Below are 22,865 nucleotides of genomic sequence, written 5' to 3' on the forward strand. Positions count from 1 at the left end.
GAGAACTGCATTTCAGAAAGGATGGCTCTGTGGTTCCTTTTTATTTCCTGTCTTTAAGTAAATGTTCTGGGCTGCTTGGTTTGCATTAGCACTGCTCCTAACCTACTTCAGAACAAACTAATGTTGCTTTAGCTACCCTACAGAGTCTTAGGAGCAGTCTCTGCCTTCTGATCTTCCTCACTGTTTTAAAGACCTCTGATAATTCTAGAAAAAAATCACTATCACTAAAAATGATTGGACTCCTCTCATTTTGAGTGCTTTCCTAATTGCGCTGACTTTTCCAGGGTCTTGCCGCCATCTCCATAGATGTCAACTATCAGAAAACAACACAGTTTTTCTCAAGTCTACATATCTACATTCAATCTCATATTTTGCTTATTACATAGTGACATTGACTGTCTCTTTTGTCAGATCATTAATTTTTAATAGCTCTGTCACCAGCTCCAAGCCACATGTCTGGGAATCCTTCCCAGCTTCAATTTACACTGGAACACCTTAGAGATTGGGCCCAGGTTAAAAGCATTTACATCAGGCAATTATCTTCCAAAAGGTGTAGTCAGTGTTGTCACACAGCTCATGGACTCATTTACCACAACGTGGTAAAACTCAGTCTTAGCCTCACGAACAGTGATGTTAAACAGATGATAGATTATACAGTCTACGGCCTATTAGCGGTGATAAGCAGCAACTTCTTTACAATGATATATTTAGTGGTTTGGCTAAATGAAGATCCTCAGTTTACTCCAAATTTTCCTCAGCATTAATTAAGCATCTGAGTCATTCTCTGAAAGTTTCAATGGATATAACAATGCCATTTCTTAGTAGAGTTATCAACTTTTTGTCATTACTCTGCCATTATGAACAAAACTGCATCTTTCCATGCAATTAATTTCTCTGGATCTATGAAAGGCAGCCAGAAGACATCTTTCTTTTAACTGTAATCTCTGTGTTCTCCATCTCTATTACCACTTTTTATATTTCCTGAGCTGTAACACACTGGACAGAAAGTCTTGCTATGCTCTTTGCTTTTTACATGATTTTCCAGGAGCCAGACAGTTTTCTTTCTGTCTTCTAAATTGTTTCTCTCAGTACATACCCTGCACCATGAGCCTGCATTCCTGGTCAATCTGTCTCTGTCCTGCTTCCCAATTTCCTTTAGTTTGACCCTGTGAACTTGTTCTGCACTAATAACACTGTTTTGATCCTTTTCCTAGACAGTTCAGCTGCCCTTGCCATTTGAAGAAATGTCTCTGTTTCCTTCAACAGTGTCTCCTGTATGCTGGAATCATTTGCCTCATATATGTTCCTGTCTCTCATTAAGCTATCTTTTACATCTCCAAAAGTACATGTGGATGCCAGAGTATGTGCCTGTAAGACAGGCATCTATTCCTCCTTCTGATTCTTGGGTTCAGATAAAAACACAGTCACATTCCTTCTGGGGTCACAGTATATCAAATACTTTTATCAGCTGCTACAGTGTCTTAGGTATTATTAGTACCAACAATATCTCATTCACTTCACTTTTTCATCAGAAGCAATAGTAGAAATGTTTTGTCATACTTTTTTCATCTTTACCCTCCCTAGTCAATGCTTTACTCAGTATATATTAGTACTGTTACACCTGAGTAAGGATTTTTTGTATGGAAATTCAGCTTTCTTAGCGAAGTTACTGTTTCATGGCTGTTCATTGCCTCATGGCTGCTTGTTTTCTCTCTTTAAAGCTCTTGCATTATTTGTCTTTCAATAATAATTTATTCTTGCTGTCAGTCTCACCCAACTGACTGTTGTATCACACTGTTCTTTACTACTTAAGACATAATAACATGAGAGCGCCCCACATTTTTTAAGTCCAGTGGCACTCTGTTGAGAGAATTAACCTGCAGAGATCCTTCAATTGCCATTAACATCCCAGCCACAAGCACACAAACCAGCTCTTCAAATCTCTTTTTCCTCTTAAGATCAGTGCTTCTCTCTGCTAGCTCCATGTCTTGTTCAGTAAGGATAATACTTGAGAAGGTGTTGTGGTTTAACCTGGCCAGCAGGTAAAACAACCACCCTTAGCTCACATGCAAACACCCATCCCCAGTGGGATGGGGGAGAGAATCTAAAAGGAAAGAAAAAAGTAAAACTCATAGGTTGAGAAAAAGACAGTTAAATAGGACAGAAAAATAAGATCATAGTACTAATAAATAATAATAATATAAAAAAGAATACATAAACCAAATGATGGACAGTACAATTTCTTACCACTCGAAGCCAATGCTCAGCTAGTTCCCGAGCTGCCCCGCCTCCCAGCCAACCCTCAGTCATATACGGAGCATGACATCATATGGTATGGAATACACCTTTGGCCAGTTTGGGTCAGCTGTCCTGGCTGTGTCCCCTCCCAGCTTTTTGGGCACCCCCTGCCTTCTCGTTGGCAGGGCAGGATGAGAACCTGAAAAGTCCTTGACTGCTTGGCAACAGCTAAAACCATCAGTGTGTTATCAACATTATTCTCATCCTAAATCCAAAACACAGCACTGTACCAGCTGCTAGGAAGAAAATTAACTCTATCCCTGCCAAAACCAGGACAGAAAGTCAGAAAGCAAGAATCTAATGAATATTTTTATACTGGTAAGGCAACAAAAGACTGCATTACATCGCATGCCACCTCACAACCACTGCTGTCTTTATTCCATGGAGATTGCCCATTCTCTCTTAAGAATATAAGTATTCCAACCATTTATTTTAAACTAGTTGCTGAAAAAAATGTTTTAATACTTATACAAAGCACTGAAAGCTGCATGTAAGACAAACTGCAGAAGAACATCTCCCTTGCAACAATAAGACAGAGCCTGTGCCATTCAGGATTGTGAACACTGTAGACAGAATCAAGGGGTGAAGCCAATGCACAGTGTTACTGATTGGTGACAGCTCTTAGAACAAGCAGAATAAAAAGAGGGGGGAAAAATTCCCACAAGATTACTTTCTTTTTCAGCTATTTGTGCATGAGCTATTCTGCCTGCCCTGTAATTTCTATGACCTCCAAGCCTGCCTAGGATTATGAATACCTATTGTTGACTTAATTGGCAGAATAACAAGAAACATCTGCCAAACAAACCCAGTTTCTTAACCTCTGCTGGTCTTGGACACATTATCACTGTACGGGAAAGAGTAATGAGTTTTGACTCTATGAACCAGCCCAGATCCTATTCTTTCATAGTTCAGGGAGTAATTTCCAGTGTACATCAGAAAACCAAGATACAACAGAGATTTCAAAAAGGCTGTCTTGTTGTCAGGTGCCCATCTCACATGGCCAATGGAATATATCCATAATACTAATGCCAGAATGGAAGGACAGAATAAAATTGTCAAAAGAAAAAGGACTTCCTTGCAAGTAAATAAGTTTGGAGGGAGCTGAGTGGACACACAGGTGGACAGAAGCTATAAGGAAGATAAAAATTAAGATATTTTAAAATTAGAATATAATAGAATAGAACAGAATAGAATGGTTGAGTTGGAAGGGATCTACAATATCATCGGGTTCAACTGCTTGACAACTTCATCTGGCCAGTGGAGGCCTGGATCTGCTGGCCGTGACTGCCTGGAGCTGGACTCCAGCAGGCTACCACGGGGTGAAAGCCCCCTTAACACGTCTCTCAGGCTCCACCCTTCACGCTTGGCTGTCAGCAGCTGTAGGAGACAGTGACCTTCACGCTCAGGTCTTTTGAATTCAGATTGCAGAAAAGCACCGCCCAAGAAAGGTAGGTTTCCTTGGCCACATCGTATTCTGGATTCCATGGCATCCCTGAGGCAGAAAAGGCTCTGTCTCATGGTATGCTTCTACGGCCCCCACCCTCCTGACCAGCTGAAGCTCTGACAGAAGAGAGATCCCTGACATCAGTAAACCCTGCATGAAGAACTGCAGGGTAGAAAGAGCTAACACGACATCAGGTGGAGCACCATGAATTTCTGCTCCCCTTTGGAAACACTGGAGTAGGCCAATGTTCCTGGAGGCATGAGTAGGTCACAGGGGCACTAGGAGCCACCACCAGTGTGATCCAGGCAAATGCATTCTCGTGTGTCAGGCAAGAAAGGCAAGCAGTGTGCAAAGCCGTGCTGAGCACTCCTGTACCCATACCACTATGGCCGTTTCGCATTCCTCAGGTTCGAGAAAGACAAATTCCCCAATTCTGGGACGAAGGCAGACAAAGACTAAGCAATTGATGAGGGGCACGGCAGGCCTCCAGAAGATGACGACGACTGGGCGGAGCAAGACAAAGGCTGAGAGGGCTGCCATGGCTTTCAAGCAAGGTATCAAGGATGGAGGCCAAAGGAGGAAAAGAGCTATTGAAGTGCAAGGGAGAATATGGTCAAGAAGACAAAACAATTCATGACTTTTTTCCCAGAAGAAGACCTCCCTGTAAAGAGTGTAGTAGCAAAGGTCCTTTGGTGCATTGGGAAGGAATGCTGAGGAAATCACGCATGCCCTCTGTGCCTCTGCAGAGGTCATGCAGAGGGAACCAAACCCGCGCTTTCACCTCTAGCATCACCACGACCAAGTGAATGCCTGTGGTACAAACGCCCTTGTTTATTGACACAGCCTGAAGGTACAGATCAATTGCCAGGAATGCCCAGCAGCTGTGCCCAGGGCATGGCTGCCAAGGGCAGGGACAGCCCCCTGGGCCTCCTGGGCATGGGGACCGCCTCGGGCCCAGCACCCCAAAGGCCTTCCTGCCTTCCTTCCTTCCTTCCTTCCTTCCTTCCTTCCTTCCTTCGATGCTGGGTGGAGGGGTGGTGGGCGGGGCTGCAGTGGGCGGGGCTGCACATGGGGGGGTCCCGTCACCCCCATGTCACAATGCCACCGCCCGGCAACGCAGCAGTCACAATGCCCCGGGGCAGGATAAATAGAGCAGCCTCCCATCTGCTGCTGCCAGAGCTGGCCCGCGGGCAGCTCGAAGGCATCCGAGAGAAAGTTCTCGAGGAACCGGTGGAATTCCTCGGCAGAGGCTGACGGAGGAAGAACGGAAGCCGGACGAGCCTGCTGGATGGAGACTCTCCGCTGCAAGGCCAGCTCCTGGCGGGGCCACCTTCAGGATGGATGGATGGATGGAAATCCTGCTTCAGCCTTAGGGGAACAAACGCAAGCCCCTCAGGAGATGAGAACCACCAATAACCCAGGGAGGTGCCTGAGGCTATCATGCCTTTTCTGCCGGATAGCCGTGGCCAGAGCAAGGGAATGCCTTCTGGAGAAGCACTGCAGAGCTCACCGTCCTCATCCCCCGTGGAGCCAGGGGCAGCAGCCGTAAGAAATGGGAGGATGCAGAGAGGTTGCCAAGGGGTCCTGGTGCTTTAGAGCACCCACTGGTGTTCAGACGGACACCCACGGGCAGGATTCTTGTCCCCAAGGTGGATCAGGCCGGGGGCACTTGGCCACTCTGGGAAGCCCCTGAGATGGCTCCAGGCTGAGGGAGAATAGGGCTTGGGCATCTATCACCTGGGAGGCGTGACCAGCCTACCTGTGGGAGGAGGAGGAGGCCGGTCTTGCTCACATGCTCAGGGAATAGCCGATCGCCAGCGCCGCTGGGGTCAGGAAGGAATTTTCCCCCGGGGCAGATTGGCACTGGTCCCCGGGGGTTTTTTGCCTTCCTCTGCAGCACTGAGCAGGACCACTTGTTGTCAGGGCTCCTCCGCTCCATTTTGGCTCGGTCACTGCCCGCTGCTCGTGCACCACGAAGATGGCCTCTTGTGCCCTGCAGCTGGGGGGAGGAAGGCTTTTTCCCCCCCCGGTGGGCTAGCCGGTGTCCCCGGGGGTTTTTTGCCTTCCTCTGTGGCTTTGAGCACCGGCCCCTTGCCAGGCCTGCTTTGGGCCATTTTGGCCAGGTGCCTGCTGCTCATGCTCCACGAAGGTGGCCCTCGTGCCCCGCATCCGGGGGGAGGAAGCTTGCTAGAGCCCCAGGGCGGGCCCCAAGGGAGGCCCCCAGGGCTTGCGTCTTGTCCTCTGTAGCATTGAGCACAACCCCTCGGCAGGGCTCCTCTGGCCCCTTTTGGCTAGGGTCTTCTTGCCTGCTGCTCTTGCACCGCCAAGGTGCCACTCTCTCGGGCCCTGGCTCTCTGGGGCTCTCTTGCCCCATGCAGCTTCACAGCGGGAGCGAGCTCTGCTCTTCCCTTGGCTCCCTTTCCCCAGGGGTTCTTGCTTCTGCAAGACAGCCTGTGGTTTTGGAAGGCCCCAGTCCTGCTGCACCACCAGCAGCAGCTGCCACTTTGCAGCTCTCCCTGCGGGCAATCCAAGCGCAGGGCAGGTGCAAGCGCGCTTTTCACGCATCGCTGGACGAGAAGCACAGCACAGCAAGCTTGGGAATGTCAAAAGTATGCTTTTGTCATCGCTGGGCGCCAATCTTTGCAAAATAGCCCATGGTACCACACACCTCCGCCTCTTCTTCTTCTTCTGGTGTGTGTGTGTGTGGTCGGTCCTGATCCTCATTCTTCACGTTGTCACTCTTCAGGAAACAGGGACTGCTTGTCCTGTATTGCTGCTGCTCCTTTCTGCAGCTCCGTGCCTTGCCTTTGCCAGACTGCAAGGGATGTTTTTTCTGAACGGAAGAATGCATCAGCCTGCTCCTGGCTGCACATGTGCATTGTCCTCACGATTGTGAGCACTGGCTCTTCAATGATTCAGAAAAAGACCATAAAATAAAAACCTGTTTGCTCTTGTAACCTTTGTGTGATGTGTCCTTGAAAGTGTTTTTGGAGCTGAAGAAGCCCTGGCATTTCAGGGAAATAACAGTCTTATCATTACACGGCTCACGGTGGGTGTGTAGAATAAAATAGAATAGGGAAGGGAAGGGAGAAGGGAAGGGAGAAGGGAAGGGAAGGGAAAAGGGAAGGGAGTGGTGATGCTGTTCTGTGCCTGAAAAGCTCTGACCTAGGTCTGATGGCTCCATCCAGGAGAGGGGCTCTCTGCAGTGCAGGTCCCAGGCCCATCCAGGAGACAGGGGCAGAGACGGGCGCACCTACAAGATGGCTCAGGCAGGGACTGAAGGCCCCAGGCTGAGCTGAGACACGTCCCCGGGGCCCTTGGTAGGAGACGGTGCAGGTGGGGGTCCCAGGGGAGGCCAGTCCCAGCCACTGAAGCCCATGAGCACCCCCAGGACCCTGACAGCAAGAGACCTGCACTGCTCAGATGCTCTCCTGTAGACATCGATGGTTGGCCACACTGGAGACAGAGTTTTGGGCCAGATGGACCTTCTCTCTGATGGAGTACTGCTGTTCCTAGGCTCTTTTAGTGTGTTTTTCCAAAGGAAATGGCTCAGGCATATCTAAAACTGTGTGTAAGCAAGAAAAGGGAGACAGGCGTGGGGCATAGACCACCTCTCCAGGAAGCCTCTTCCAAGGTTTGACCACCCTCTCGGTAGAGAAATATATCCTCATGTCACATCTGAATCTGCCCCGATGGATGCAGCTTGGAGCCATTCCCTCGCGCCCTGGCCCTGGGTCCCAGGGAGAAAAAAGCAGCACCTCTCTCTGCACCTCCCCTCCGCAGGAAGCTGGAGAGAGCAGTGAGGTCACCCCTCAGCCTCCTTCTCTCCAAACTAGACAAGCCCAGACTCCTCAGACACTCCTCAGAGGACATGCCTGCCAGCCCCTTCGCCACCTTTGGTGCCCTCCTCAGGACGCTCTCAACTACCTTAACATCCTTCTGAAATTGTGAGGCCCAGAACCGCACACAAGACTCAAGGTGAGGCTGCGCCAGTGCTAATTACAGCAGGATAATCACCTCTTTTGACCGGCTGGTTATGCTGTGTCTGATGCACCCCAGGATGCGGTTTGCCCTCTTGGCTGCCAGGGCACACTGCTGGCTCCTGTTGAGCCTCCCATCACCCAGCACCCCCAGACCCCTTTCTGCAGGGCTGATCTCCAGCCACTGCCCCCAAGTGTAGACTTGTGTCATGGGTTACTCTGTCCTAGGGGCAGAATCCGGCATTTGTTTTTGTCAGTTTTGTGCCACTGATGATTGCCCAACGCTCCAAGCTATCCAGATCCCTCTGCAAGGCCTCTTGTCCCTCAAGAAAGTCAACAGCACCTTCCACTTCATCAGCAAACTTATTAATGGTGCATTCAACTCCTGCCTCCAGACAGTTGACAAAAATATTGGACAGAACTGGCCCTAGAATTGAGCCCTGCGGAACAGCGCTGCTGACTGGTCGCCAGCCAGATGTAGCCCAGTTCAACCCTTTGAGCCCTGCCCTTCAGCCATTTCTTCACCTAGCACTCTGTTAGTCTGCTTAATAAAGGAAGCAATTCTCAACAAATCTGTATGGATTATATCCCTTCACGTTAAATTAATTCCTTCTAATCCAAAATGACAGTTTATATGGCACTCAGGACGTCCTGTTGCCCAGGTTTTCCTTCAGCATACAATATATGCAGGGCATGTGCCCACTTTACAGATATCTGGGACAAATTGAAGTTACTGAAGAAAAATATGCTAAAAAAACCCTGAGTTGAGGTGGAGGCAATAAGCTCTAATACAGAAGATTAGAAAACAAATATGTTAAAAAGCATAAATTTAAAGTTACCTGCTTGTTTACGCAGACAGTATCAATTTCAGCATCCTATAGATAACATAATCACAATACACAACATACATGACTTAAATCCGTCTTTTAGGCCTATGAAGTTGGAGTACAGAGGAGAGAAGAACTAGTTGTACATATTTTCTCATTTTTGTCAAATAGATGGAACAGCATTAGATAATACAATTTATGTCATATCCTGTATGGTGAGTGCTCACATAAGAGTGTTAAGTACTCTGGTGAATGTACATTGTCTTAATAATTTGCCTTTTTTTTCCTATTATGTAGCTCTCTTACAGCTACATAGATGTGCATCCTTTCAACCATCTTGTTTTTTATTATAGGCTGAATGTTTCCAGTGGGAGAACACCACTGGCAAGTGAACTTTATAGCCATTATACCTTAAAGTTCAGGACAAAATTGTTTTCTCTGCCAGCATGCCTCAGTCATTATATTTCGCAGTTGCATTATTTAGGAAATACTGGAAATATGAGACCTGTGGAAGAATCCAACGTATAATCAAAAGTCATAAGTCTTTCAAAGGCTGAGTTGTACATCAATTACATCTGCACCCAGAAATAACTCCTGAATTAAGTATAATCACATTCCTGCCTGGATTGGTGTCTTTGGCCCATAGGTATTGCTAGTTAAGTAGCTAAAAGCAGCAATGAAGTGGAAATTAGCTACAATCCCAGTATGATGAACAAACCAACATGCAGTCTTTCCTCCCCAAAGTGGCGGTTCAAATGCCCTGGTCGCTTGGAGCAGGATTTATTTCTTTTTACAAGATAGGAGGTGGTAATGGTTACACTACTCAAATATAGAAGTAAATTTTGAACTACTAAATATCTTCAGCTAGAGACATGAAGCACTAGAAGACAGAAATTTCCTAAATTATGATTGAGTTTTCGATCTTACCTCTTGACTTTTTAAAGAGCCTCTACAAATGGATCCTCTTAATAGCTCAGTGTAATTATCAGTCAATATACTACGAAGGGCACCATGAATCGGAATGCTTAAATTTTGTCTTGCATATATTAGGTTCCATATTTTATGGTACATTTAAGTTGATTACTGATCATTACTTCTCATTAATTACAGTAAATTTAGAAAAAGTATATGACAAAGCTCCTGAAAATAGAAGTCAAGTCTTCAAAAAAGAGCAGAGCACTTTTACTGAGGACATGCTTTACTGTAAATAAGACAACATTTGTTTAATTCATTCATCTTGAGTTTAAAAATTATCCACAACTTTCTAAGGCATTTATCTTCAACAATGTAATCGCCATGAATCATCAGAGCATGTAAATTCCCTGAATGTACCCAATATTTTAAATCTTGTTTATAAAGAAATAATGTTTTTTTCCCTGTCTTTGATATCACAGATAATTATAATTACACATAAATACTGCTCAAAGATGAGCAGATAAAAATGCAGCACGATACCAAGGTTTAGCTTTCTTTTCATTTACAATAATTTCCTTCATAAAACACTTTGTAAAAACAGAAAAGTTAATATCTCAGACACAAAATATTCAGGTTTCTGCATTTTCTGAATCACCTTTGTGTATAAATTATAACACTGAAACTACCTAGTTCTTCTCTCACTACGGTTTAACACCAAATAACCTCCACAGGTATCAAGACTGTTATGTTCTATAATGGTATATAATATACATTCATATCTGATTTGCAGGTGTAATACATAATTATGTTATAGAAGTACAATATATTATTATATTTAATTGGAACTGGTGCCCAGTATAATATTGGTTTTCAAGAGCCAGATAATACTTATAGTTTCTAAATATACTCAGTGAAGCATTTTGATTCAAGTCTGCGTACACCTGGGGAAAAGAATATTAATCTCTGAAAATGCCTGAAAAGTAGAAGTATATGTTATGCCTCACAATATAGCAACTGGCTGCAAACTTCCTTCATTTCAAAAAAACATAACTGAGACTTGAGGACATCTGACAGAAAAATCTTGAGAGTAAATACAAATTCATGGAAAAGGTACCAGATTGCCACATGGAGGTTGGCTGTGGGTGATGCTGCTCTGAGTGATGAACCATCTAGCAGTGAGAATCTAAAAGTCATATTAAAGTAGTAATCATGGTATTGCTTGCTTTCTTAAAGTCAACTGGAAGGAAGGTTCCAAATTATCTCCACACTAGACAACATTTTGAAAGACTGAAATTAGGTCAGAATAATAACTCTTAGAAGGTGAATGGCTTCACAGGAAGACCCCAAGGGTTTTCTATTAAATTCTGAGCTACTCCTCCAATTTCTCCTGTTTCCCCCCCCCAGCAGTTTTCTCTACAGTATCAGGATTATAGAAGTGCTTGAAGGATAGGTCAAAATGGTATCTTCCAATCTAACATTGCCATGCAGCTATACCGAAGTTACACAACACTCTTCTAGAGCTGGTGAAAGCTACAGCATGGTACCTGAACCTATGAGGAGCAAAAGGACACATCAGCATTTTCTGATGTCTTTTTTCTCAGGAAATCCGAGGGAAAATGAGGAGTAGAAGGGTAGGCTATTAAACTGTGCATTCAGTTTTGAGATAAAACAACTATTAAATCATACAGTGGGGACATTGATTTGTGAGTAGTTAGGGAATCAGGAAGTAAAAATTCCCTCTTAGGAATTACAACACTAGTTCTTATTCTAGCAATCTAGGAAGGTAAGAAAGGTAAATACTACCAACACAAAAATCTATACCCCATATTTATATTCTCTATTCCTCTAAGTATGAATAAATGTGAAAACTAGAATATTTGGCAAAACAGCCTCCTTTGCCAAATTTACTGATCTCTAAAGTGTTTCCCATTGGGAGGTGAAGGCCAGATTTTAAAATACAGGGATATTCAAAGGAAACAAAAGAACTGTACACTTTGTTTATTTACATAAACACATGGCTTGCACATACAAAATAGTAAGTGGTTGTCCTGGTTTTCAGCTAGGATAGAGTTAATCACAAGAAGCTGGGAGGGGACACAGCCAGGACAGCTGACCCAAACTGGCCAAAGGGCTATTCCATACTATGATACATATCACGCTCCAGATATAAAGGGTGCTGGCTGGGGAGTAGGGGTTGCTGCTTGGGGACAGGCTGGGCATCAGGTCAGGTGAGCAAATTCAATTGCATACCACTGCTTTGTATATTCTAAGTATTGTTGTTACTTTTTATCTTCCTTTGCTGCCCCAGTAAACTGTCCGTATCCCAACCCATGAGTTTTACCTTTTTCTTCTGATTCTCCTCCTCACCCCACTGGGGGTGGGGGGGTGGGGAGGTGAGCGAGCATCAGCGTGGGGATAAACCACGACAGTGGTGCATTCACATGATCAAGTATATAATTCACTATATCATTAAGGAAATATCTGATAGAACTGTATATAAAGTGATCACCTTTGCAAAGAGTTTTTTCTATTTCTAAATGAAGTATTCTAAGGACTTCCACAAAAATTTATATCCCAAGAGACAAACCACATATGAAACCAAAAGAGTTTCTAATTATTACTTTGTCTCAGACTGGAATTCAATTTCACCTATTATTTCAAAGTTTTCACTGAACCTTAACCAGAACTGAAACATAACAAGTACTACAGAATTTCTGAAATTCAGAATATTGGTTTGACTAACCATTGACACCAATTAGCAAGGATCAGTTTAAGGAGGGGAACTGTGCACCAGCCAGTGCTTGCAAGGCCTCAGTTCATTGCAGTCTTTTCCTATCACCTCCTTCCTCAACTCATTCCCCATGTTTTCTCATCAGCGTGGTCTTTCAGTGTGAGCCTTTTCTTCTCCACCCTGACACTATACCGTTTGCTGTGAATCACCGGTTTCTTGGTCAAAGCTGTTAGATTTTGCAACTGCCTAAGGCAAGCTTTGAGCATGAAAAATGACTCCTGTTCTCCAGCAGTGTAGTTCTATGTATCGTAGGTTCTATTTTAATTTCTTTGCTATCAGCACAACTCCTGATCCCTGGCACAGCACAGATACCGCTGATGTTTCCAGGGCAGTGCCTACCAGCTGTTCTGCTTTAGCTTCCCAACCTCTTAAGATTCAGGTGGCTGAGAAGACAACACAGAATTGTGCTGGGAGCCCAGATAACGGTTAGGTTCTGGCTGAGGAATGAGACCAGAAAGCTAACAATTTTCCTTATATAAAACCCGTATTTGAGGTGTGCCCCCATCATATGAACTTTTTCCATTTTTATAAGGTGTGTTTTCCAGGGAGACGAGTTCACTGACCATTTCAGTAATCCAAAATAGTTCAGACTAGGTGACACTGAAAAAACATACTGCATGGGCAGTAAAGCTAGGAAGAAGTGGCTGCATGGCATCACCAGAACTTTACCTGGCTCAAAAGAAAAAGCACTAGCTCAACTCCAGCTGAAAACTGTGCTACCCAGTTCTTCGAGAAAGAGAAAGTATTCCCAAATGTAACTCAGCAAATTACAGGACAGTTTTCATCATAGATTTACTCATATAGGAATCTAAATCTCACAGTCAAAGCAATGCAGTTTAATTTTTTACTGCTAATCTTGTAATTTCTTTAGAATACTATCAAATTGCTATGAGTTTATACAAGCTTGCATAAGTATGTCTGTGTTCATGGGCTGGGAATAGCAGATGTGTGCATGCAGTTGTGCTTTTAGTATGTACAAGTTGGGCAACTGGAATTTGGTATTTGCGCATGATCAGCTTTGAAATTTTGTTTGCCCCACATGTTTGTTTATAAATTGCACTGCCTCTCTTCACAAATGTGCCTGATTTTATGTTCCTTGTGATGCTTCTAAAACCAGCTTGCAAAGAATATTAAAAAGCTTGTTCCAATCTGCAAGCCTCTGCCTCATTTCATCTCTGCATCCCGTTCAAAACCCATGAGGAACACTCTCCTTACACACAGATCAATATAAATTTTTTATTGGCCTGCCACAGGCACAATCTCTGAACAACTTTAATTTAAAGCAATGAACTGACACCAAATTATAAAATTAAGTTATCAATCCCTTTTAATAGAACAATTATCTGCTTTTTATATGGATAAACTTTTTTATTTACTGCTATGTTCAGTCTAGTTTCAGACAGCGAAAGAAACAGGGATTCTATGTCTTCTTAGGGGATTCTGTTCAGTACTTTAACAAACTGTATTAGGAAGATTTTTCTAATTGAGTCTTGACCCAATGCCTGATGTTTTCAATAGACCTTGGATTAAGCTAGTTCACATCTGTTCTGCCTTGGTTTAAACCTTTTGCATAGGATGGACAAGCTACTTTTATTTCACCAAAAAAAAAAGTTTATGTTTAACAAAACAATATTTGCAAGTTTGGAACAAATTTGGTGAATAACATCATCTAAATAAAAATCTGGGGAAAAAAATCATATTTATTCATGAAACATTTGGAAAAACTCTTGGAAATTTCCTACCCTTCCAGAACCTCAAAAGAGCTTCAGAACAATTAGCAAAATGGCAGGGGGCAAAAGAAGTGGCAGGAATGCTTTATTTTTGATAGATAAATTATTAAAGTTTCATTTGGAATAATCAAGACTCAAGTCCAAATCACCACGCTTGTGTTTTGAAGCAGGGCTGTTGTGCAAGGAAGATCTGCTGGTGAATGTATCAACAGTAATAGCAGGCACAAGTTTTAGAATAGGTGAAGAGCTTGTTGAATTCAAATTTACCCAATCAAATTGTGTCTTTACTGACCACTTAAAGGGATCTAGAGAGATAAGAAGCATCAAAAACATTGCGCTCTATTCATATTGGGGAAAAAATGTATCTGGAGAAAAATAACCTGGAACGCTGGCACTTAAATGGAAATATATATCTGGAAATAGTAACACTGACACAGTCTTCAGGATTAAATTGGCAAGCAAATTAGACATGAGCTTGAAATGCAGCATAACAGCTAAATAGATCAACGTAATTTTTACTGCATGGGCAGACACCTCATATCTGTAAGTCAGGCAATAGTGGTCTTTTAAAAAGAGATTTTGATGCAACACAGGATTAATTTCTGGGCAGAACATTACTAGAAAGAGCTGTGGGAAGTACAAGGAAGAGGATCAAAAATAATTGCAAGTTCACAGTGACTAAGAGGGCTTAAATATGCCCTACTTCAGGAGTTACAGATAAAAAAGTTAAATATATGTAAATTTATTAACCCACAACAGGTACATGTTATAGACTGGTGATAGGCTCTTAATCAAGTGAACAGTAAAGTTAACTGTATAAGCCTTATTTTGGCCCTCATTTCTACCCAATCCCAGAGCATCAAATTTCACGTATTGTCATTATTATAATTTGGGAAAAAAATGAGCATATTTATGCTTCGTAGTTACTCATGAGTTCTATTATCTCATTTTTTTGGATGAAGAAGTGAGAAATGTAATTTCATGAGCTAAGGGACTTGCCCAGAGTCAGGCAGGAGGTTTGTGATGCACTATATAAACTGCAAATTTTTCTTGTAAATACACAGTATACAGACTGCAATAAAAAGACAAAGCTGCTGCACTTTGCTTACACAACAGACTTGAAAAGACCTGGGCAAATTACTCTACATAGTTTGTCAAACAGTTATCTAGATGTGACTTCTATCATGTAAGTACTTTCATGAGGAGAATAGAAAAGTAGTTAAAGCTCATGAAAGACATGAACAAAATATTGTTGCTCTATATAACTAGGTAAAACTGAATTAGAATCATGGCATTTTTTTTTTTTTAAATGAACCTGATTGGGCATTTAAAGAAAGAGGCAATATTTGATGAATTTTCCATCTCTTGAGGAATTCTGTGTAAGACAAACTGTAGTCAAACACATGTGAAAGAATTAAATCGATGAAATTCTATGGCCAATGCCATAAGAAGGCGAACTACATGATCTAATGGCCACTGCTGAGCATAAAATTGTTCAGTCTAGGTTCACAGAAAACAGTTTAAGTCCAATCATTCTTTCCATTCAGGGGGAGGCAGAGCTGGGGTCAAGATGACATGGCGGAAACACAAATGAGGATTAGTATATTCAGTATCCCAGGGATTATGTAAAATTGTCTGAATGTTTGAAACATATTTTTACATTTAATAAACCAAACTTTTTTAGCTGACAGTAGATTCCTTTTCTTATCCAATAATTATTAAAGATCATAAAGATATACTTACAATTTATGGGTGTTGAAGTAATTTGGCTGTTTTACAACGCACCCGAGGCATGCAGATATATCTTTACAATCACACACCCTGAACTGTGTGAGCACCTGGCTGTGCTTGTTACAGAGTGAGGGTTAACCAAGTACTTTCTAAGTTGCTGTTACTTACGTATAAAGAAGTGGGAAACACATTTAAACAGAACAAAAAAAATAGTTTTAAACAAAGCTGAATTGTAGGACTGTCACCATTGGTGGGAAATTAATGAGTTTATTTGGTTATTCAGTTAATACTTCAACTTCCCCCTCTGCAGCCCCATGTAACAGAAAGGTGATACTGTTTAGTTTACTCTCCACAAGGAACTATTATTTCCAGTTTAAAGAAAATCCTAGTATATCTTAGGACACATGAAGGAAAATATAAAGAAAATATTGTCCAGTAAGTAGAAGTATAATTACCGATCAACATTTAGCAAAACTTCAACCACCATTTTACTTGCCTTATAACCACACAAAGTAGGAAAATGTCCCCACTTGTCCACTGAAATATTTTTATTTCCCCTCCCAGTATGGCAGTGTTGGGTCCTGGAAACAAACACATGATGCAAGAAAACCTACTTTGATTGCCACAACTTAAAGAAAGACAGAAAAACCTAGGGTCTGCCGAGGTCCAGCTCAGAACACCAGTCCTGGAGCGCCGCTGCCTGCGGAACACTGTTGGTCCCACTCGGTACTGCTACTCAGTTACTCTGAGCCTGATGGAAAAGACTTCCACTATTTCTTAATTTCTTCCAACAACCGAAGTCCCAGAACTAGGTAAGAGACAGCTGGATTTTCTTCCTTAAAACATTAACTTTAAAAGTATTAACTGTGGCACTAAGACCATTCTGGGACGTATAGCAAATTTTAAAATATACAGTAGAGAAATACTCTGGAAACATATGACATAGGAGCAAAAATATGAAAAGGCTTGTTGCTTATGTCTTACTTTAAAAGGAATCTTAAGAGATTCCAAATTAAAGTATCATTCATTAAAAACATAGACTAGCCTGTTCTACATAATCCTGAAGCTTATAACATATTCCTTGCCATTCCCACCACCTCTTTCTTTTCTGCTTTTGCAATCAGTACGAATACATTGTTTATATATTTATTAAGATTTTTTGAAGTATTTTGAGGATAGCTAAGTGTGCTGTCATACATCATTTCTGCCGAGTTCCTGTAATGGTCCTGAATTCCTCAAAATTGAAATCAGCTCTATGAATGTAAAAGACATAAACAGTCAGCCCTGATGACTAAAAAAGGCGAGTGAGGTAACAGTAATGCCGGTGAAACTGTTTGTCTCCAATGTACCATAAATAGTGAAGTGAAATTAAAATTTTTCAATCAACATCAGTTATGCACATGCATGCACGCACACACGCGCACACACACGCATATGTAAAAACTGCCTGATGAGAAGCAGACAGAATCAGAAGTTCAAGCAGAGGTTTATTGAAAAAAGAAATTGTTGGGATTTTTTATGTTGTTGTTGTTGTTCCTATATTGTGGGATCTCCTAGCTGCAGGAAACGATGGATTGGAGTACAGACTTCCTTAATTTCCTGCAAACTTCCCCCATGAAGGAATCACCTTTCTCTGCCATATATCTAGTCCTGCTGAAGCTTCCCCCACTGCACTTACATTAAATGATCAAAAAAGACAGCATGTATCACTAATAGCCATACCTGCTCCCTGTATTGAAATGTACTGATCAAACACATAGATACCCCACTGTTATTTCCACAACTATAACTGGTCTTCCCCATACATGGAGAAAATAAGTATAAATACATACATACATAATAAATAGGAATACATATTTAAAATAATACATAGAGTTATTCCAAGAACTTCCTTTCCTTAGAAATCAAAGTATTTTTCAACTATTAATTAAGATCTGAAAAACTGCAAACAATTAGTAAGGTGAGACACAGAGCGCGATTTGTCCAAGGTTAAGGAAGAAATCTGTGGCATAGTAAGGAAGTCCTATTGGATTTCTTGCCTCTTTGGCTTGTTCCTTAAAACCATTCTTCTAAGAGATTGATGGCAATTAGTCTCCATGGAACCACGACACTATTTAATGAATCATACAACAGGAAAAGTCTATCTGTAAAAAAAAAGTCTTTCCTGTTTCAGTACTATATTTGTAAAGCACAGTGACAGGAGAAGACTGGAAAAAGGGACATTTCTCCTGAGTGGGTTGATTAATTAACATAGATTGCCTGAATTCAGTCCAAGAAATCTATGCCAAGGAGGAATCCTGTACTGCCTTTCCTAACTGAGCTTGGAGCAGTCCGTCCCCCCCCGTCCCCCCCCCATTATCTCAAGAGCACAGAAGGAAATCACAAAGCCAGGTATGAAATTTGCCTTTCTGAGCAATAAAGACATCCTTGATCCAGATCATGGGCCAAAGGACAGAAATAGTGTTTATCAGCTCAGGAAATGGGGATGAGGAGAATGTATAATATAAACATTATCAAAACTAAGAATAGTTGTTTTGTCTGGAAGAGGTGTTTTACATGATTTCTACAGTTATATTGTTTCCTGTTTGATGAGAGATGATTCCAAAGTGTAGGCTTATATCCAAATCCCCAATTCGCTAAGGCTTAGAAGGGGTTAGAAACGAGGTTTATTTCACAGAGGTTCCTGTTAGTTAATAAATTCTACAAAGGTTGGTTTGTTAGGGACAGCTCAATGCATTGTGTTTTTTCCTTTAAAAAAAATAATTGTATTACAAACTCTGTTTTGACTACAAAAAACAACAGGCAGCTTTTAAAAGTCAACATTAGACACTAGATAATGCAGAAGTTGGGAATATTATTATTTGAGTTTCCTAACCCATATAAAATAGATGATAATGGAAAAGGTTTAGGCAAGACTGCATTGCATCCATTAGCTTTTTCTACATAATCAGTATGGGTTGGTATCCATTATGGTCCGCATTGCAACTCAGAATAAATTACTCAGTGGCTCCCAGAAACCCACATGCTACTGCTCTTCAGAAAAATCCATTACTCTTTGGCAAAGTAGTTCAAGACTAACCTAGCTGCTACAGCTTCTTGAAATTTTGTTCCTTCACTTAACTGTATTGTCTCTGTGCCATCCAGCATTATCCACAATCTGGCATTCTATAAAACATCTCCCCCCTATCATTTTTTGCCCTCAAAAGTACTTTCTGTGTTCTACACTTCCCATTTTCTTAAAACTATATCATTTCTCCTCCAGATCTCAATGGAAAAGGCTAAGCACAACAGAGCTGAGTGAGGAGATGCTGAGGTTAATCACAGAATAAGAACATAACACAAGTTGGAAAGGACTTCAGGAGGTCTCCAGTTCAAGCTCTTGTTCAAATCAGGGTCAGGTGTGTGGTCAGACTACGTTGCTCATGGCTTTATCTAGTTGTTTCCTGAAAACCTCCAAGAACAGAGCCTGCACAACCACTCTGGGCAACATGCTCCACTGCCTGGTTGTCATCATGATGAAAAAGACTTTCCCGATACCCAGCCTGCATCTCTCGTCTCTCATCCTCTCACCATGCACTGCTGTGAAGAGCCTGGCTCTTCACGTTGATAACCTCCCTGTCAGTGCTGGGGGGCTGCTGCCAGGCCCCTCTGAAGCTGATTTTTCCCCAGGCTGTACCAGCCCCTGTTCCTCAGCCTCTCCAGCTGAGGTGCTCCAGATTGTGACCATCTTCAGAGCCCTGCCCCAAACTAAAGATGATGAAGCTGACTTCAGATACAGAGCCAGAAGAGATTCATCAGTAGAGCCCTGCAATCGGATGAACTAGTCCTGCAAACAATGAGTGCAGTACAGTGCCGGGCCTTTGGGACTCAAGCAAGGATGTCTCACAGTATTGCACCCTCTGTATATATGATATGTCAAGTATACGTATATTTATACAACAAGTCAGCTCTAGAATAACTTTATGACATGAATATCCTGAATGGTATATGTGAAACATCCTAATGAAATCACTCAACTACCACAGAACCACATCTTTCTTTAAAATAGTCTTACAATCTTTTATACAGTCACTCTTAGTTAGACATCATGAATTCCCTTTTTCACATCCATTCTTGAATCTAAGATATCTTGCTAGTGGTAACAGCAGTGTATATGTGCAAAGATATTTTTTCACTTGAAGCAAGAAATATAAAAAAAAAAAAGGTCTGTACGTCTCCTACCATCAATATGCTTTTTGAAAAGAAAAATGAATAGAAATATGTTTTTTATAATGTGACTTCTCCATTCCAGTTCCACTAGTCCCTTACAATGTGTTTACTGGCACACATTATATCTTAGGCTGGGGATTATAAAAAAAGGCAAGAGGGAAAGCATTGACTAGGTGTGGAAAGAATCAAATTCAATAACCATGCAAAAAGATATTTAAGCAAAGGAAGGGTATGAATCACCAAGTGCAACGTTAAAAATGTAGCCTACATTAAAGTCAATGGCAAAATTCCTCAGAATTTCAAGATGCGAGATCTACATGTGAGGATTCATATACAGATTTGAACCCACTCTCAGAGTGGGGACATGCCTGGAGAAGGACTACTCCAAACCAATATGCTAGACACAGAGGCCAACCGTGGTACTTGGAGCTGAAATCTGCCATCGTGCTCTCACTCAGTAAGTATATGTCACTGGCAGCACAACTTTACTTGCCAGCACGTCTGACCTCTGTCAAAAGCCTCAAGTGTGATGTCCAATTCAATTACTAAAAGACACATTAAAATCTAGCTTATGTGGTTAAAAAGTAATAGTTATCCTTTTTTACTTTGGGATCAGTGTCTCCCCAGTCTCTTCAAGGAGAGACATTTTTAGTCTATTCATTTTCAACATTCACATTAATATCTTTATTAAGCAACCTTGAGCCAGAAACTGAGAGCTTAGTAAAGTTCTTCTCTACCAAATACAATATACTCAAATATAATCACACTGGAAAAAAAAAAAAAAAGTTGTTACTATTTTAAATAGTCATTGAGAAACAGTTTATCTACCAGAGGCCTTCTCTGCATGCTCTTCCCCGTACTCTTCAGATACATCATTGACCAGGACAACTCCAGGGTACTTCCATTACCTACCAGCAACAGTGGCCAAACTCACTTATGCACTCTAATTTTTGGACAGAGTAATGCACTGTCTTTCCAGTGATATCAATAGGTCCATTCTGCTCACACTGAATGAGTGTCCTTCACCCTTCCCTCCCCTGCCTCTCCCCTCCTTATCCTCCCATGCCAGGAAAGGAAGGAATTCTCCTTTTCCTGCTCAAATATCCAATAATCATTTCAGCCATCTGCTTCAATACAAGACACTCTTCATAGAATCCCATCTAAATGGCAAACCATTAGAGATTAAGATGATTTATTTTAGTTTAGTGCAGTGTCACTGGTTTAATAAAATAAAAAATAACTAAGGATTTGGGAAGTACTGTGGCTTACCTATGTAAAAACTCTCTCTCTTGCCAATACATTCTATCGCTGCTGACAGACATTAGAACATTCCTTTCATCTCCTTCCTCTTCTTGCAGTTTAACCTATCCCCTTAAGGAGTATTTGCTTTCTGTAAGATAGATTATACATTGTATGCAACACGAAAACCTTACGCACTTTCTCTACCATCTGCAAGGCTTTTCTGCCCACTTCTTTAAAAAGAATTAAATCAAACCCCTTATTAGTCTTTTCATTTCAGATAAATAAACCAGGATTACTTTTCTGTTAGAAACTAAAACAAAAGGATTACTATTTCCAGATATGTGCATCTAAATTAGAGAAATATTTTTTAATACAATCAACCAAACATCCAAGCCTAGTGGGACCAAATGTGGAATGCAAACTGTGATAAAGAGCAAATATGAAGCATACACACACACAAAACACCCCCTCTATTCATGCAGAAAACATGATCTAATGTGGGATTGATTTCTTTCAAATAATTCTTTCTGCATCCCAGTGTGATTCCAGGATGTGCAAATTAAGATAAATTTTATAGGTCAAATTCTTCTTACCACTACATGTGCTCAAGTCAACTGAAATTGATGACAACTGGATGCTGTGTCAGAGGGTGGAATTTGGCACAGAAAATCACAATGTAAGGAGAAGATGTTATAAAAATAAAAATGACATGGTGCTTTGAATGAGGGAGGAAACAATTCTCAATGTGGCTTGGGAGAGAGAAAAGCATAGAGAAGCAGAAAAAGTTGACCCAATAGCGAGTAGATTATCAGATAAGACCCAGTTGTCAAAACAGAGCCAACTGTGAGGATCTGAATGAGAATTTTCATAATGGCTCTAGATGAACCTAACCCCATTGCATAACTAACTCCAATGGAAGTAAAGCTACACCAGCTCCAAGTCCTGAGCCACTTAAAGCTTAAAAGAGGAGAAACTACTTTATTGCTTCTGTACTCTTTGGAAATCCAAAATAGCTATTTAAGACTTCATCATTGCAGAGCTTTATGTCTGATCTCATTAAACAAAATAGTGTAATGAAACCTTCAGTATGAACTTCCTTCCTCTTTCTTGTTTTTTATGATTTTTTACAATAGAAATGTCGCTAAAAGAAGCCTGTGTAACTTGCAAAATAGACCTAAATCAAAAACAGATTCACATATTCGTGTGGATGATTTAGCAGTAATATTTCTAGCAGTGGGAGTTTGCAAATATTATCAAATCCATGTTCATGTTTTATGACAACTGACCGATGAAAACCAGAAGCTATTCTGACACACATTTTAACCCATTTTTCTGCTACTGGAATGAATATGAGCACAAACATCTTCCTGGTTAAAATTTTGTTCATTTGAGTGAAACATGAAGATGTGTCATGTCCTCAGCTGAGTTCCAGAACTACTCAGGATGTCATGTAGCATTTAATTTCAAGCTCCATTTAGAAAAAAGAATTAAACATCTAACCTGGAACAGCTATCCTCCCAGCTGTTGGATGATTCATTTCCATCACAAGTCCATTATGCAGCACCTAGAAAAAAACACCCAAAACATGTATGTAATAAAAAATATACAATCAGTTCCTAAACTCAAGACAAAAAGAGAGATAAATATTGTCATGTTCTTTCACAGAAAATCTGAAAATACAGGGAGCTACAATTCAAG

The 22,865-nt window shown here is 41.5% G+C and overlaps 1 protein-coding gene across 6 annotated transcripts in view; it reads right to left on the reverse strand.

Annotated features, from left to right (window-relative positions):
* The window catches only part of SUGCT (succinyl-CoA:glutarate-CoA transferase), a 346,273-nt gene that overhangs the window by 35,144 nt on the left and 288,264 nt on the right, over nt 1-22,865 (reverse strand). For all 6 annotated transcript variants that reach the window (XR_008575765.1, XM_054815788.1, XM_054815787.1 and 3 more), the window contains one exon: nt 22,668-22,731. Coding sequence is in view for 5 of the 6 variants with exons in the window: in XM_054815788.1 (XP_054671763.1) it covers nt 22,668-22,731 (64 nt within the window). In the remaining variant the exon portion in view is untranslated. The remainder of the gene's footprint in view (nt 1-22,667; nt 22,732-22,865) is intronic.

This window comes from Grus americana, chromosome 2 (genome assembly GCF_028858705.1).
Source record: "Grus americana isolate bGruAme1 chromosome 2, bGruAme1.mat, whole genome shotgun sequence".
Classification (NCBI taxonomy): Eukaryota; Metazoa; Chordata; class Aves; order Gruiformes; family Gruidae; genus Grus; species Grus americana.